This window comes from Scatophagus argus, chromosome 4 (genome assembly GCF_020382885.2).
Source record: "Scatophagus argus isolate fScaArg1 chromosome 4, fScaArg1.pri, whole genome shotgun sequence".
In the NCBI taxonomy this organism is placed as follows: Eukaryota; Metazoa; Chordata; class Actinopteri; family Scatophagidae; genus Scatophagus; species Scatophagus argus.
In genome coordinates, this window is record NC_058496.1 from 7425716 (window position 1) to 7441411 (window position 15696).

At 43.3% G+C, this 15696-nt stretch overlaps 1 protein-coding gene across 2 annotated transcripts; it reads left to right on the forward strand.

Annotated features, from left to right (window-relative positions):
• The first annotated feature begins 1720 nt into the window (after positions 1–1720).
• Positions 1721–13635, forward strand: plekha2 (pleckstrin homology domain containing A2). 2 transcript variants are annotated; one of them, XM_046387289.1, is made up of 12 exons: positions 1721–1962; positions 5159–5319; positions 5453–5509; positions 6664–6712; positions 6848–6945; positions 8124–8252; positions 8487–8576; positions 8654–8734; positions 8819–8889; positions 10373–10436; positions 11813–11890; positions 12011–13635. In XM_046387289.1, the coding sequence occupies exons 2-12, from the start codon at positions 5179–5181 to the stop codon at positions 12461–12463; spliced, it is 1311 nt and encodes a 436-aa protein (XP_046243245.1). In that variant the 5' UTR covers positions 1721–1962; positions 5159–5178; the 3' UTR covers positions 12464–13635. The 2 variants fall into 2 exon arrangements, with proteins under 2 accessions (XP_046243245.1, XP_046243246.1); XM_046387290.1 differs by having other exon boundaries at positions 1722–1962; positions 8666–8734.
• The last annotated feature ends 2061 nt before the right edge of the window (positions 13636–15696 follow it).

Sequence of the window (15696 nt, forward strand, 5' to 3'; positions counted from 1 at the left end):
ATGATGTGCAACCACTTCCTCTTAACAAGCCACAAATTTTACTAAAAGACAGGGGAGAAAATCACTTCTGTAAATGCAGACATTTGCTATTTCAACATTCATAAAGGTGAAAGGCTCTGCAAAACTGTGACTGTACACGTGTGAAAACTCACAAGACTCTTGATTAGGCATACGTGTTGAAATTGGGTGGGGGTGGTGGTGGTGGTGGTGGTGGTGGTGGGTGTCAGACCAGTTTATCCACTGAGCGCTCTTTGCGTCTCTCAGGAGTTTCATCACAGGACTCAGACTGTGGTCACCTTTGTATTAAGGTGGATTAAATAGTGAAGCAATGCTGAAGGTACAGTATTTCAGTAGGATTCAGGGTGAGGTGCTTCAAAAGAAAAGATGAACATTTTGCACTGCAGCCTTCGTCTAATGTTGAGGTTCTTACTTTGCATAAAAACATGAAATAAGCTCAGAAAATAAGATGCATTCCTTAAGTTTAAAACTATGATGTAGTCAAGCCAAATACCACCTGGAGAGGAGCTTAAAACACACATTTCATTATCTGAAAAGGACCTCTCTTCATCAACACCTAAATTTCCTCCAGTGACTCTGAGTGACAAAACTCATGAAGCTTCTGAGGTTTGATTCCTCATATTGAATGTATCTGTCATGGTAAATTGAAAGTGATCTTTGTTTGTTTTGCTTAGAGGTGTTTGTGGTAAATATCACAGCTGGCACTGTGTAGTCGCTTACACTGAACCCGACAATCTCAGACAACTCTTTGACCAGAGTTTACCTACATCAGACACAAGGCTGAAACTGGCAGCCACATGCAGTGCAGTTAAAAAAGCACTGAGCACAAGTAAGGAACAACCACAAAGGTGTGTTTTTGAATTGTTTACATAAGTGCATGTGACAATAAAATACAAGACAAACATCTTTAACTTCTGGCCTAACTTTAGCACAAAAAACTTTTATTCAGAGCTGTATCCACCACTGAGGACACAGAAATTATGCACCTACACACACATATACGTATGTTGGGGGTCAATTTTTTTATTTTTTATTTATTTTAGATTGGATGGCTTTGAGATTGACTGTTTTGTTGTTGTTGTTGTTGTTGTTTTGGTTTTTTTTTTGGCAGAAATTGAATTTAGAGAGGTTTATCATTCCTCCACCAGAAACACCTCACAATAATGTCTGTAGGTTCTCAGTCAATATAGAGAAGGCATTTTGAATTTACATTTGCAAGGATTATGCAATTTAAAGACAATATTATTCATCAGGGTTTTTTTTCCCTCTTTTGGCAAAATTACTTAAGGCACATCCTCCTGCACCTGTCGTGCTCATCTCCACTGACAGGTGTATGAATAACACTATTCTTCTGTGTTCTGGTTATCCAGATGGACACCCTCTTCCTGTAGCTGCTCATTTATATGGATCTTCTCGTTCAGATGAGGGTGTTTTTCTGTGTGTGTGTGTATGTGTGTGTGTATTTTATTTTCTAAAGTCATGCCTCAATCAAAAACGCATAAGCTGTCAAACAGACAGATATAAAGGAGAAGCCTCTGCTGCATCGCTTATCCTGTTAACATTTTAAGAAGTTGAGCTGCGCTGAGTTCCCCTTATGAGGATTCAGCAGCAAAGTAGAGGAGGAGGAGGAGGAGGAGGAGGAGGAGGAGGAGGACCCGGCCAGAGCTGAGAGGAAGCATAGATCACATCCGGGGCTGGTTTATTCTAATAACGAAACGTCCAACCCGGAAAAAAGACAAGTCTCTTGTAATCCGATCACACAAACAAACAGGCGAGAGTGTGCGAGTATGGTGCACGCCGGCCTCGTCAAAGTACGAGTATCGTGAAAGTTTAGTAGAACTTTATCTAACATGCTCCAAACTGTTTACCAAAGTCGGATCTCACCTCTCTGCTTCGGAGCCGTGCGGGGCGCTGGCTGTGGCGCACACTGACTCTCCACAGCGGGTAAGTAGTCAGTTGACAGAGGCACTTTGTGTGTGTGTGTGTGTGTGTGTGTGTGTGTGTGTGTGTGTGTGTGTTGCCTCACGCCTGTGTATGTGATGGCACAGTGCTGTAGGTGTGGCAGGCTGTCGAGACGTTGGATCTGGTGAGTCAGTGCAGGTCATCTGAGCATTATAAATGTACCGACTGTCAGGTGTCGCTGAGTAATCCTGCCGGATCACGTTATAAACTTTTCATTGCACGCTCATAATCACGTTGCGTTTACGTGCACGCCCGGGATCTTCCAGCTTGTCGTTTGGCGGCGTGAAGCTCGTGCCTGCGCCGCTGCTGATGTGATTAAATGCTGTGAATATCCAGTTGTCACTAGCAACGAGAGTAGACTGAAGTGTGAAATCGTTTGGTTCACATAATAACAGACAAAGACAGGTCTGAAAAGGGCCTGTCACGTCTCTCAAGCTCAAGGTAACACCTTCAGATGGCCAACAGTTCAAACCCCGCCCCCCAAAGATAATCACTTTATGGCCACTTTTTAAGTAAATCTAAATTTTATATTTTGATACCACTTGTGTGTTCAGTCCACCACACTTCAGAGGCCAGTCTTGTAGTTTTTATTCCAGTACAGTTATTTTAAAGCTGTGCTTTTCCAATCAGGATTTTACTTTAAAAACGCACTGTAAAACAATAATTTTGGAGGGTAGGGCAGATTCACTTTTCAGTTTCACTTTCAGCAAAGCCAAGGCCCTCCCCGGCTTTGTTAAAATGTTCAATAGACCCTCCTCTTGACTGAAAAATAATAATATAACAATACTGAGCGGGTATATCTTGTATCGTTATCAAAGCAGGCACACTTCACAGTAAAAACTGAACTGGTCTAGTGCCATCCAAACGTCACAACACCTCCTCCCTGAATAATTTGAAAACATTCTATCTATCTATATTGTATTAATGATATCAAAAATATTTCACCACCAGTTTAGCCAGTGAGAATGAATGATGCAACATTTGAACGTTAATGTGAACAACTAATTAATTAAAATCAAGGCTGAATAATTTTCAATCAGCTGTTTAACTGATTTAATTATCATCATCACGAGTACGATTCAGCGTGTTGTTTAATAAAGGAAGCTTCCTGAGAAAGACCGAGAAAATAGGACATATGGTTTGGGCTCGAAGTCTTAAAATTGTTAAAACTCAGCGTTGGAGAATGAAAGACACATTGACAAGACAGGCAGGGTCCAGCAAAAGATGCTGCATTCAGGGAAGTACAGGACTGAGCGTTTGTGGCTTTTGACTCAAAGTTGAGACATCTTGACCTGTTCTGCATTGATTCTGTCCATTCTTTTGTGTTTGTTTATTTAAAGTTCCCAAACATGGCAAAAATGCCCGAATGTAACATCAATTTGAATCAGTTTCTGTTAATCAGAAAAGAGGTTACATAAATAAAGCAGATGTGTAAACTGGGTGTAGGTGGGTTTCACTTCACTGGCCTGGATGTGGTAAAAGACAAAGACACTGCTGTCGCTGCTGCAGTCTGCACGCCGCGTTCTGTCCTCGCTCACACAAACTTTATTTACATTAACTTATATACAAAGTATGTGTGCTGTCCTGCTATACAAAACCAGAGTGCTTTAAATTTCGTATGTGCCGTAACTGTCTGAATTATATTTATTGGTAAAGTTTCGCCGAAGATGCCACAAACTCACCACTGCTTCTCCCTGTAATCATTAAACCAGATGTTTTCTGATACCCAAAATGTTTTATGTATGTGTGCCTGAGTGTGTGTGTGTGTGTGTGTGTGTGTGTGTGTGTGTGTGTGTGTGTGGGGTGTGCCGGTCTCAGTGTTGGTATCTGTGTGACTTTTGTGGCTTCATTGTGACTTTTCCATTACACCTAGAGATTCTGCAAAAGGCTTCTGAATGCTTTTTATCTCTGAGCCATTTCAGCCGTGCGCGAATGACGACCCACCGGTTTTTCAAACCACTTTCAAAATGAAGCATTTTCCAAACCATCAGCTTAAAAATAGTTTCACAGGAGTTCCACCAGCACAGTGAAGATGCCGCCTGTGTGTTTGTTGTTATTTCTGTGTCTGTGCTTTGCTGCATGACTTGTGCGAACGTTTTCATGGAAATTTTGATCATTTCCATTTCTTCGATGGTTTTAAGCCAAGTGTGAAAACACTGGCAGAGGGCTCAGCCATTCAGTCCTGATCATATATTTTATATGACTGTCACAGTATAATTTTTGTTCTGATAAAAAAAAAAAAAAAAAAAATCAGTCACAGATGTGTTCTACATATTACCTTTGAGCCAATATTACTTTTCAGCCCTTCCTTTAAATTGAAGTATTGGGGGAAAATGAGGACTTACGAAAAGGGAAACAAGGAAGTTTTCAGTGCATCTGACTGTGCATAGTTTGCTATTGTGATTATTTTATGTTTAGTCTGCAGATATGAACCAAAAACAACAGTGGAGGGACTGAAAGTTCTCATGCAGGATGAGATTATAAAATAGAGCTTTCATGAGGCAAGAAATCTGCTGAGCCTCTCCCCAGAAAATAACAAAAAAAAAAGAAATACTTTACGTGGACATACTTTCATGTACACATGTCACATGGATAAACTTCTCATGGACAGCAAACACCATTGAAATCTCGTCAGCATTCCTGACTGTCTGAGCTGAGTTAGTTTTGATTTCGTTTAGAAACCAGTCAGTCAGCCAGTCAGTCAGTCAGCAGCTCGGTGATTCACTTGCATGGCATCATCTTAATGAATACATCTTACCAGTGCCCCCCCCCCCTCCATTCACCCATTCCTCCCTCCTTCCCTCTCGTCTTTCCTCTCTGGCCAGTGGAAATGTGCGTGTGTGCAGATCTTGAGTGCAGTCTGTAATTTTTGGCTGTGGTGGAGGGCCTCAGCTCAGCCTCAGGCTTCAGGGTTTGCTGCTCAGCCTCAATCACGTCACATGAAAAACTGCTGAGTGCGAGCATGTCTCTTTCTTCCAGGATGTGTGTGCGTGTGTGTGTGTGTGTGTGTGTGTGGTGTGTGTATGTATCTGAACAGTAAATGAAAGATGTTTTATCCTCCACATCTGCTTGACTCTGCCTTTCTGTTCTATGAGTCCATTTCCTTCTGTTGCCCCCTTTTACACTTTGTTTCTTATTGTCTGTCTGACTTGAGTGTCTGTCTGTCTGTGTGCCACAGTGATATGTCATAGCATAAGCATGCCGTACTTCGACCGGCTGAACCGTGTATGCGGCTTCCTGGACATCGAGGAGAAAGAGAATAGCTGCCGCTTCCAGAGGCGATACTTCATCCTCGACACGCAGGGAAATGCTCTCCTGTGGTATATGGACAACCCTCAGGTGCTAAACACACACACATGCATGACACCAACTTGCACAAACAACAAGAGGAAGTGAAATTGACCAATAGGAGCCATGTAACCTTGGACTCTGAGCCAATGACGGGTCTGTGTGTTTGTGTTTCTGCATGCAGAACCTGCCCAGTGGAGCCAGCTTTGTTGGCAGCCTGAAACTAACCTACATCTCTAAGGTAAACCTCTGCCTGTCGTTTCACTTTGCTGCGGGTCGTAGTTACATAATGTCCAATAAACTACAGGCGTGTGTGAGAAGTGTGGATGCAGGAATTCACCGACCGCACACAAATAGAAACACGCAAATGGTGTGCACAGATCAGAGTTATCTGTAGTTCTAGTTAACGTGTTAGCAGTGACATGCAGGAGCAGACTTTGTGAAGTTTTCCAGATGTCAGTGCGCTCGCTCAGCTAACCAGAGATAATGACATCTGGCTTCACTGCAGCGCGGTGCTGTCAGCTCCTCCCTGCAGTCAAAGGAACGTCAAATATATGAAATGTTTCCCCTCTCCTCTTTTTTTGTCTTCTCCTCCTCCTCCTCTCTTCTTTGGTCTGCTTGTTTCCTCTTTGGTCTTGTTTCCTTTTGTCTCTTCTCTTTTCTTTTTGTCTCTTCTCCCCTCGTCTCCATTCCTCTCCTTTTTTCTTACGTTCCCCTCTTCCTCTTCTCCCTTTGTCTCTTCATCTCTCTTTTCCTCTTCCTCTCTTCCTTTTGTCTCCTGGTGTTGTTTCGTCTCCTCTTCTCCCCTCTGCTTTTGTTTTATCTCTTGTCTCTTCTTCTCTTCACTACTCTCTTCTCTTCTTTTGTCTAAACTCTCCTCGTCTCCTCTCTTCTTCTCCCCTCTCCTCTCCTCTCCTCTCCCCTCCCCTCGTCTCCTCTCCTCTCCTCTCCCCTCGTCTCCTCTCCTCTCTTCTCCTCCCCCCTCCTCTCCTCTCCCCTCCCCTCGTCTCCTCTCCTCTCCCCTCCCCTCCCCTCTTCTCCTCTCCTCTCCCCTCCCCTCGTATGCTCTTCTCTCCTCTCCTCTCCTCTCCCCTCCCCTCCTCTCCTCTCCTCTCCTCTCCTCTCCTCTCCCCTCGTCTCCTCTCCCCTCGTCTCCTCTTCTCTCCTCTCCTCTCCCCTCGTCTCCTCTCCTCTCCCCTCCCCTCGTATGCTCTTCTCTCCTCTCCTCTCCTCTCCCCTCCCCTCCTCTTCTCTCCTCTCCTCTCCCCTCGTCTCCTCTTCTCTCCTCTCCTCTCCCCTCGTCTCCTCTCCCCTCCCCTCCCCTCTTCTCTCCTCTCCTCTCCCCTCGTCTCCTCTCCCCTCGTCTCCTCTCGTCTCCTCTCCTCCTCTTCTCAGGTGAGTGAAGCAACAGCGAAGCAAAAGCCAAAGACGGAGTTCTGCTTTGGTGAGTTTTTTCAGGGAAACACTGAGTCATGAGTCTGCAGTTGTGCACAATGGTGTTCGTTTTATTTGCACATGCCTTTAAATCGTGTAATGTGGTTATTGTGGATACTCATGGTACTGGTGTCTGTTTTTGCAGTCATCAATGCCGTTTCCCGGCGGTACTTCCTCCAAGCCAATGATGTGACTGACATGAGGGAGTGGGTGGCTGCTCTCAACAACTCCAGCAAGATCACTGTGAGTGCAACACACACACACACATATTAAATATAATATTAAACTGGCATTTATTGGTAAGAGATTTAATTCCACCTGAGGGCAAGAAGCTGCTGTTCGTGGTGGCGTGACTGAAACCATTTTGGTCCAGGCTTGTGAAAATGTCAGTACGTTGTCCACAAATACACCCTGACACACTCAGTGAATGAGGAAATTGTGAATGTGCATGAATTTGAGTGATGACACACACGTCACTGTGGTTGAGGTGTCAAAACACCATTCAAAGTGTGTAAATGAACATGCCAGGCACATTTAGCTTGCACATTTGCATGATATTTGTGTGTGCTCAGTGAGATGACCGGGACCTTGTTGGCTGCTGGCAGCCATGTGTCTCATGACGACAGATGAAAGAAGAGCGTTTCTCTTTTTCTATCACCTGCGCATTGACACAGGAAGTAGCAGCTGCTCACTCTCTCTTTCACTTCCCTTTTGATAGGAGGCCTTCTCTGCCGCCTTTTCTGAGCTTTCTTTGTGTCAATGAACGTGTATGTAAAAATGCTTCCTAAAGCAGAATGCACTTGGTGCAGGAATGAAAGTGAATTACTGGCCAGTGAGTTTCGCATAGATATTTACAAAAGAGAAAAGCCCTTCATATTACACATTTCTATTATACTGTCTTCTCCATACGCACAAATGGTTGGTGTTTGTCTTATTCATTATTTTTTGGTGGGCATTTTGTCTTATTGAGCAGCTTACAGTGAGAATACTGGAGGAAATGCTGTATATGTGTATGTGAGCGTGGGACAGTTGCAGTTATTTGCTGTACATCTTACCTTCGTGAGTATGACAGAATATTCCACTGACATCAGACTAAAGCTCACCTTTCTGATTTGATCTCTTTGGTTTTTCAAAGCAAGTCCACAGATTGCTATTGACATGTCTTTGACTTAACGCCATGCAAGATGTGCTCATGGTTTGTGTTGGTAAGACTGATAAAATGCTTCAACAATCCCATAGACTGTGTTGGGTGTTTCCAAGCAGAACACATCACAGTTGCACTGCTGCGCCATGGAGACCCCCCAGTGGGAACTAAACCACTGATGCCTGGCAATTAAGAACCAAACCCTCCTCTACTGCCAAAGTGCTACTTATTAATGTCTTGGTAGTTAATGTTATCCTACCTGTTGCTGTGCTGACAGGTTCCTAAGTCCGGCCCTGCACCTCCAAGGTCCGATGTGACCCCAGTAATCAGTGACACTCAGGGAGGGAAGAGACAGGCCTACAAGGCGGAGATCATCGGTGGTGTGGTGGTTCACACTCCCATCCAGGTAATGAAGAGGAAGCTAAGTTTACTATGACGAGGTTGAAGGTGAAACTGATGATCGTAGCAGCCAGGATTTGTGTTAATGAGCACTGTTACTTTTATTCTTAGCAAGGCTACACAGAGAACAACTTGTCCCCAGCCTCTGAAACCGCTGCATGTGTAATCTGATATATTTTGAAGATGGCGGTTACATGATTGTTACGGTGATAAGGAAGACGGTTATGATGCAATGTTTCAGAATGAGAGCGAGGAGACTGAAGGGAGAGAGAGGAAGGGCAACAGGCCTGGCGTACTGAGGTGCGGTTATTGTGTCAAACAGGGAAATGTGGTGAGTACTCAACTCCTAATGAGTAATTAACTCTGTGTTTCAATTAAAAAAAGCTGCATTTGGAAACTGAAATGTAGTGTGCGTTTCAGAGGAAGAGCTGGAAGAGGAGGTTTTTCACCCTGGACGACAATGCAGTCAGTTACTACAAATCTGAGACGGTGAGGAGTCAGACTTTTTGATGTTTTTTCAGTGGCTGTGGTCTTTGCCTTTCCTTGTCTGAACTGTGTGTCCGTGTGTTCCAGGATAAGGATCCTCTCCGAGCTATTCCACTGAGGGACATTCAGAAAGTTCACGAATGTCTGGTCAAGTCAGGGTGAGTCAAATGTGAATCACTAAGTCAAATTTTTCCACCACTTTACTTTCCCTCCGTGTGGTTATCTGCCCAGAACAGCTCGCGCTGTGGCCAGATACCAACAGCATTCACAGGTTTCTCAGAATACAAACAAAAAATAGATGGCATCAGACATTCAGGAAGGTTTATCCTCGATACCTTTTTAAAATTTTTCTGCAGGTAAGCTGTTTGGTTCATAAGAAAGCTTTTGTTTCGTGTCCGACTATGAGAAAAGCCTCCTGCGTGGCCACATCGGAAGTGACGCTTATGTATGTCAGGAGGGTATTGGACCCTCCTCCCATATATTAGGCTGATGTAGTGTTAGTTGTCATTCAAAACCTCTTCCCACCTCTTCGCACCCTATAGCACCTCTGTGCTATCGGGTGCTAATCTAAACTGTCCACAGCCTCGAGTACACAACTCAGTCACCAGACGCTGTATAATTGCTCATTAGTTCATCTCAAATCTCATCTACAAATAGTTTTAATGCAGTACTTTTCCTTGGAAAGCAGCAATACTTTATGAAAGCAGCAATGCTTTTGCTAATAATGGTATTGCTAGTAATACCAGCACAACAGGCAACAGTATCTGCACAAGAAGTTGCACCATTTTTTCTTCTAGTAGCGAAGGGGGGGGGGGGGGGGGCATATTCTTATCTTCATCTTGTAGCAGCACAAGCTGTGTATTCAAAAACCTGCTACCCACTAGATCACCATAGCTACAGCTAACAACCCCAGTGAACTTGGAAAAAGCACAAAGCTTTGTCCCTGCAGTGAAATAATATCTGGCTGGGACACTTCTACCACCAACAAGTGTACCCACTGAGCTTTTTTGTCCACTTACAATATGTCGCAGCCAGCTAGCCCACCAGACTAACCTCTTGGAGAGAGACCCACCAATGAGTGAAGCAGCGACACCATCTAATGGGACGTAATCGTAATTTTTAAAAACCTAATATAACATTATTTGAGCTTCTAAGGAGGTCACGCAGGAGGCGTTTTTATGTCTTCACAGCAGCATTCTGTTTTCCGGGTGTTGGTCCGTCTATCCTGTTCTTCTGAACATGATATCTCAGGAGTTTTTTGTTTTTGTTTTTTTTCCCAAATTTGGGACAAAGCAGCTGCTCGGATTAACTGATCAGATTTTGGTGGTCAAAGGTCATGTGATAATTGTGACAAAATTTCACACAAAAGTCTAATAGGATTAATATGATGATGATGTTTTATATCCAAAGGGTCAAAGTTCAACTTGCAAAAATGCTTTTTGAGGAGCGGGAGGGCGGATTGTGCACATATTTCATATCTGATCCTCAGATCATACAGATCTGCTCTGCTGCCAGGTTGAAGATGTGTTTGCACAAGCCAGGAATTTGACTGTTAATCTGCTGTACAGAAACTCCCTTTAGATCTCCCTTTAGCTACTGTATAATTCAGCAGGATAATTTTCTGCTGTGTGTGTCCATCAGGGATCTCCTGCTGAGAGACAACCTGTTTGAGATCATCACCAGCTCCCGAACCTTCTACATTCAGGTACAACCCTGTCCTCCTGTTATGCCAACCAATGAGAAGCTTCTTTACTCTACGTAGTCTTAACTGTGTGACAACCATTAGATATGAATTATTTTATTAGAGCAGTGAGGCTCTGTATTCCCAGGTGTATCCGTCCTGATGTTGTTGCTGTTGTTGTTTGTAAATGCTCTGCTGCTGATGTGTGGCACAGCCTCTTTTTTTGGATCATGAAAAATTTGTTTTTGTGAAATGGGCTCAGCCATCTGTTACCATAACAACAATAATATCCTGCCGTCCACCCCCCTGGGAGAACAGCTGGGGGTCGGAAGGGGTTGGAAGGGGCAGTTGAAGGAAGGCTGCAAGCATGAGCGCTTTTAATTTTATGTTTGCAATGAATGACAAACATTTAGTAAACATTTAATTTGTGTTTTTTTTCTTTGAGAATTTGAAAAGCTCAGTGATAATATGTCTTCTCATGGTTCTTTGCTGAATAATTTGGCAAGAGTGTTTTTCTTTATTGCTCCAGGTAAACACAGAAAAAAAAAGAAAATAAAATGCCCATGACAATCTCTAAAAGTTTGTTTTGTCCAACAACAGTCCAAAACCCATTAAAGTCCAAAGATATTTACTTATCACAGAAGAAACATCTCAGAAGGCTCTGGAAAATAGCAAATATTCACACCTAAGAGGAAGCAGTCAATTTTTTTATGTTCTTTTTTGGACAAACTATGCAGTGGTGACACTTTTCTAACAGCTTCAGACATTTCCTTGGCTGCAGTTATTATCACCCATCAGACTGCATACACACCAACACAACACTCAGGTCTAAACCAACTGATATAACGTCGCACTCTGATATTCTGTGTTTTCATTGCCGTCAAAACTGTCTGAGGCACGCGCCCTTGAACCTGCTGTTTCATGCTTATAAAAGGGTCCCATATATACATATAGTTTCATTTTCCTGTAACAGCTTTGCATGATGAGTTTGGGCAAATATTACTCAAACAAGAGTAAATAGTACGCTTCTTGTGGACTATTTTTAGCAGGATGGCACCAGGTCGGTGTATGTGGAACTGACCCAAAACAAACTACAGAGTCCGTGTTCATTGTAATGCAGGTCATATCAACGAGGATGTAAGAGTGTGGCTCATTTGTATGTTTTGATTAGTTTTGGGACAAGTTTTAATGACTCAGAGCAATGAGCTACAGCAAACAACACTTCTTAGCAGAATCATTTTTTGTTGGTTTTAGTCCTGTCATGAGATTTATTGACGGTAAGAAAAATATGCACTGAATTAGAAGCTATTATAAAAAGTGATTCAACACAATAGCACAAACCATGACAGTAGTCACAATGCCTCTGCAAGACTTTATCTTCTGGTAATGTTTCTCTACAGACAGACTCTCCAGAGGAGATGCGTGGCTGGATTAGAGACATTGAGATGAAGATCCAGGACTTCAGAGGTCCAGCTAAGGTAAACCCAACTGTTTTCACTCCTCTTGACACAAAAACAAAATATTGAATCCTTCCTCCCTGTGTGCTCTCGGAGACTGATGATGTGGTTGTCTCTCTTTCTCTCTCTCTCTCATTGCAGGCTTTTCAGTTTAAACGTGCTTCCTCCCTCTACCGGAGTCACAATGCCTCCTCGGCATCTCGAGGTCAACAGAGCGATGAGCGTAGGCCCCAGCTGGTCAAGTCCTCCTCTGTGGCCCCAGGCTGGCAGCCCTGGACGCCCATCCCACCGTGTGAGCCCTCCATCCTTGATGGAGAGGATGAAGACAGTGCTTTCAGCTCTGTGCCCACTTTGCCCTCTCTCTCCTCTTCCTCCACCTCTTCTTCCACCTCCTCCTCCTCCAACTCCCTCTCCACCCCGACCCCTTGCCCCAGCGCGACTCCAGCAGCTTCAGGTAGCGGACTGGGGATCCTCACAGCGTCAGGAGACGTGGCTAGTGGGCGCCGGCGGCACCGCTCGCAGCCTCAGCCTCCCACCAGCTGCAACTTTCCCTTCACCCTGGATGACGACGGCATCCGCACCACAGATGTCTAGTTCGCTGAAGTCTGTCCAGGCTCCTGTGTGGACTCAAGTGTTGGTACCTGCTTTAAAATGTGACTGGTAATGATAGTATTCCCCGCTAATGAAGTGACACTGTGACCATCCGCCTCAGTGCCATGACATGAGATTCAGGACCCCTGCTGGTCTTGTAGCTTTACTGCAGACGAAGGATGTACCCAGCTGGAAGGGGACCAAAGGGCCGCAGTGTTTGTAATAGGACTGTGAAAAAGTGAGACGGAGTGTTTTTAGTGCAACTTCCTCTGAAAACTTGAATAATCTTATTATTAATTGTTCTTGCGGACAAATTATGGCACATGCTTTCAATCTGTTGCACTTGGCTCATCAAAAACATGTTTTCACCTCCGCCACAAGTATTCTCAGAGGAGTTTTTAAAGCCATTTTAACACATCAGCGTCTGTAATTTTTATGCTAAAGCTTGCATTCACTAAATACTTTCAAATAATTTGTGTTTTTTAGTTTCTTCCTGAGCCCAGCAGTGTTTTTCCCCCTTTCTTCCTGAGACACACGTTACGTGAAAAGCCTGACATCAACTTTCCTTCATTAATAATTAACAAGCATTTTATTACTAACATCTAATCGGGTGTTCGGGGGGGAAAGTATCCAGTAGGTCTTATTAAAAAACAAGGTACAGACAGAGAAGATGGAGTCAGCAGCAGCTTTTATGTGTTCGCACTATATTTTACTAAGGAGACTTTTAATACTTGGCTTAAAGATCAACCGTCAGTAAACTGTGACTCCTTTTAACAGGGTACCATAATGATACAGGAGTGTTTTAGATGGTACTTGTAGTAGAATGTATTGCCAGCCTCAAAGTACAGCTTTGTAAATGTGATTTTCGTACTGCAGCGTTATGTGGGGAAAATGTGCCACTACTTCTGGTGATTTAATTGTAATTCTGCACTTTGCTTCTCTCATTGTTAGTAGTGTTATTCACAGCAGATATTTCAGCTTCCTCTGAGATGAGATGTCTCAGACTCTTCGTGTTGTTACACCAGCAGTCTCAGCCTTTCTCAGGTTCACCTCAAGACTTTATTGATGTGTTACCGTGTTCATGTACGTGTCCGTTTTCTTAAGCTGTGTACACTCGTCTGCTTGCATATGATGTCAATTTTCTCTCTTGTACATTAAATGATGCTTTTTATTTATCTTGTTTGCGTTGTTGATCAACTCTTCAAGTTCAGTTTGTTGCATTTTGACTTTTTACACTCCGCCATCTAGTGGCCGGTGGGGTGATGCACATGTTGCAACTTTTCCAACTACATTTTCTAAATTGTCTTTTGATGGCAAGTGATGGCGTTAAGACTTTTCAAGTTTCATCTTTGTTTTCTCTCCTATATGCCCAGCTGCCACACAGGCAGAGCCCGTATTCGACCTTTAACACACATGCACATGCCTATCTAGTGCCCAGAGGCTGCGTTAAGTGAAGTGTTTCACACATCCACTGCAAAGGTCCATTAGGTAAAACGCCTAAAACTTTGTCCTGACCTCCGTCCACCTCCCACTGCAGCTGTGTTGCTGCAGGTCCGGCAAAAATAAAGTGTCTCCGCTGGACAGTTTGAATTGTGTCGGTAGGTAAAAAGGCCCTGAGTGCCCGTGAAATGTCAGCTGTGATGAAATGAGTTTTCAGTCCGATAAAGACAGAGCTCCTCTAGGTACTGAGAGAAATCCAAGCAGAAACATGTGGCAGGGCCGCCGGGTGATGAAAGTTTGGCTAGTTTAAAGACTTAACAAAATGATGGGGATTGGACTGGACCAGGGTTTTGTAATCCGGTCTAAGACCTCTCACCGTTATAACTGACTCCTCTGCTGGGTTTCTCATTGCACCACTAATGCTGTTTCACAGCCTGTACATGTGCATAGAGGTAACAGTCTGAAAACATGGCGACTCACTATGAGCCCTGGAGGTTGAATTTCTGCACAGACATAATGTAAAGGTCACACAGCACTTCAGTTTGTCAGTTTGACGCCTGTGAGTGACAGGCAGCTCCGAGGGCAAACAGACACACTGCTCCTCTAAATGTTAATGTTCCCACATGGATGACTCTGCACTAGGCCGCTCTCTATCTGTCTCCCCCTGATGTTGTTACACTCTGATGATTTTAGATTTTTTCTCCTCGACATACCCGCTGTGGCTGCATGCTTTGTTGCTTGTTCAGTGGCTCAGGCTCAATCAACTAATGTGCATATTATGAAGACAACTACATGGTGTGTTTCTTTTGGACTTAATCACGTTGCTTTGTTTGCTTTCCATGGCTCCTACTGTTATACCTTTGATTGCAAGCGATGGCCGCTAGGGGGAGCTACAACACACCAAAGGAGTGTATAAAGACGGCGAATGAAAGGCTTGCTTTGCACGCAGCTGAAGATGCTGTGAGTTCTGCTCGCTTCCAAACACTCACTTTTAAACCAATCAGAAGCCATAATACTATTCAAAATAAATCACAGTATAAAAGCATGACATCGCTTATGAATTGAGAATGACAGGTCAGCTTCTTAACAGTGACATAACACAACAGTTTCCTATGTTGGTAGTTATATCCCCTTCAAAATAAAAGTCCCAACAATAATACATTTTAGGGGCCTAATTAAATTGGTTTTATGAGAGAAGAAGTGTGGAATTAATACACACTGACTAACTACAAACTGTTTGCAATATTTGATGAAAACCTCATTTTCGTTTTCACCGAATGCGAGTTTGAATTCCAGTTATGAAAACAAAAGTTAATCAATCACATTGTATCCTGCAGTATTGTTTACTTGTCTGGAAAATTAAGTGTCAGTTGATCATGTGTTTCAAATCATTACAAATTTGTTGTAAAATAAACCCCTGGGCCTAACAGATACCAGAGCTTTAACTATTTGTGAAACATGAAGAGTGGGAGAGAGGGAAGTTACATCAGGTTTTTTATTTTATTATTATTATTATTATTATTATCTCAAGTGGCTTTTTCTGCACCAGAAAACGTTGTCTCTAATAATGTAATTATAAACTTTACGTATACAGAACTTTTCAAAACAAAGTTACAATTTGCTTTTCACTGAACCAAAATATTTCTCAGTAGGTTTTTTTGCCAAGTTGCCCATGCGTGCCAATCGGCTGACGCTATTAACTTCTTTTGATCGGTGTATTGACTGTTGCTAAGAACATCCCTGTGATACAGCCCATAATTTCAAGTCACAACACTTGAGCTCTAAAGCTTATAACT

Bases quoted from the DNA above. Each gene is read 5' to 3' on its own strand.
- plekha2 (XM_046387289.1), top strand. From the start codon at position 5,179: ATGCCGTACTTCGACCGGCTGAACCGTGTATGCGGCTTCCTGGACATC. The intron at 6,946-8,123 runs GTGAGTGCAACA...CTGTGCTGACAG, and splicing joins ACAACTCCAGCAAGATCACT to GTTCCTAAGTCCGGCCCTGC. The intron at 10,437-11,812 runs GTACAACCCTGT...GTTTCTCTACAG, and splicing joins CCCGAACCTTCTACATTCAG to ACAGACTCTCCAGAGGAGAT.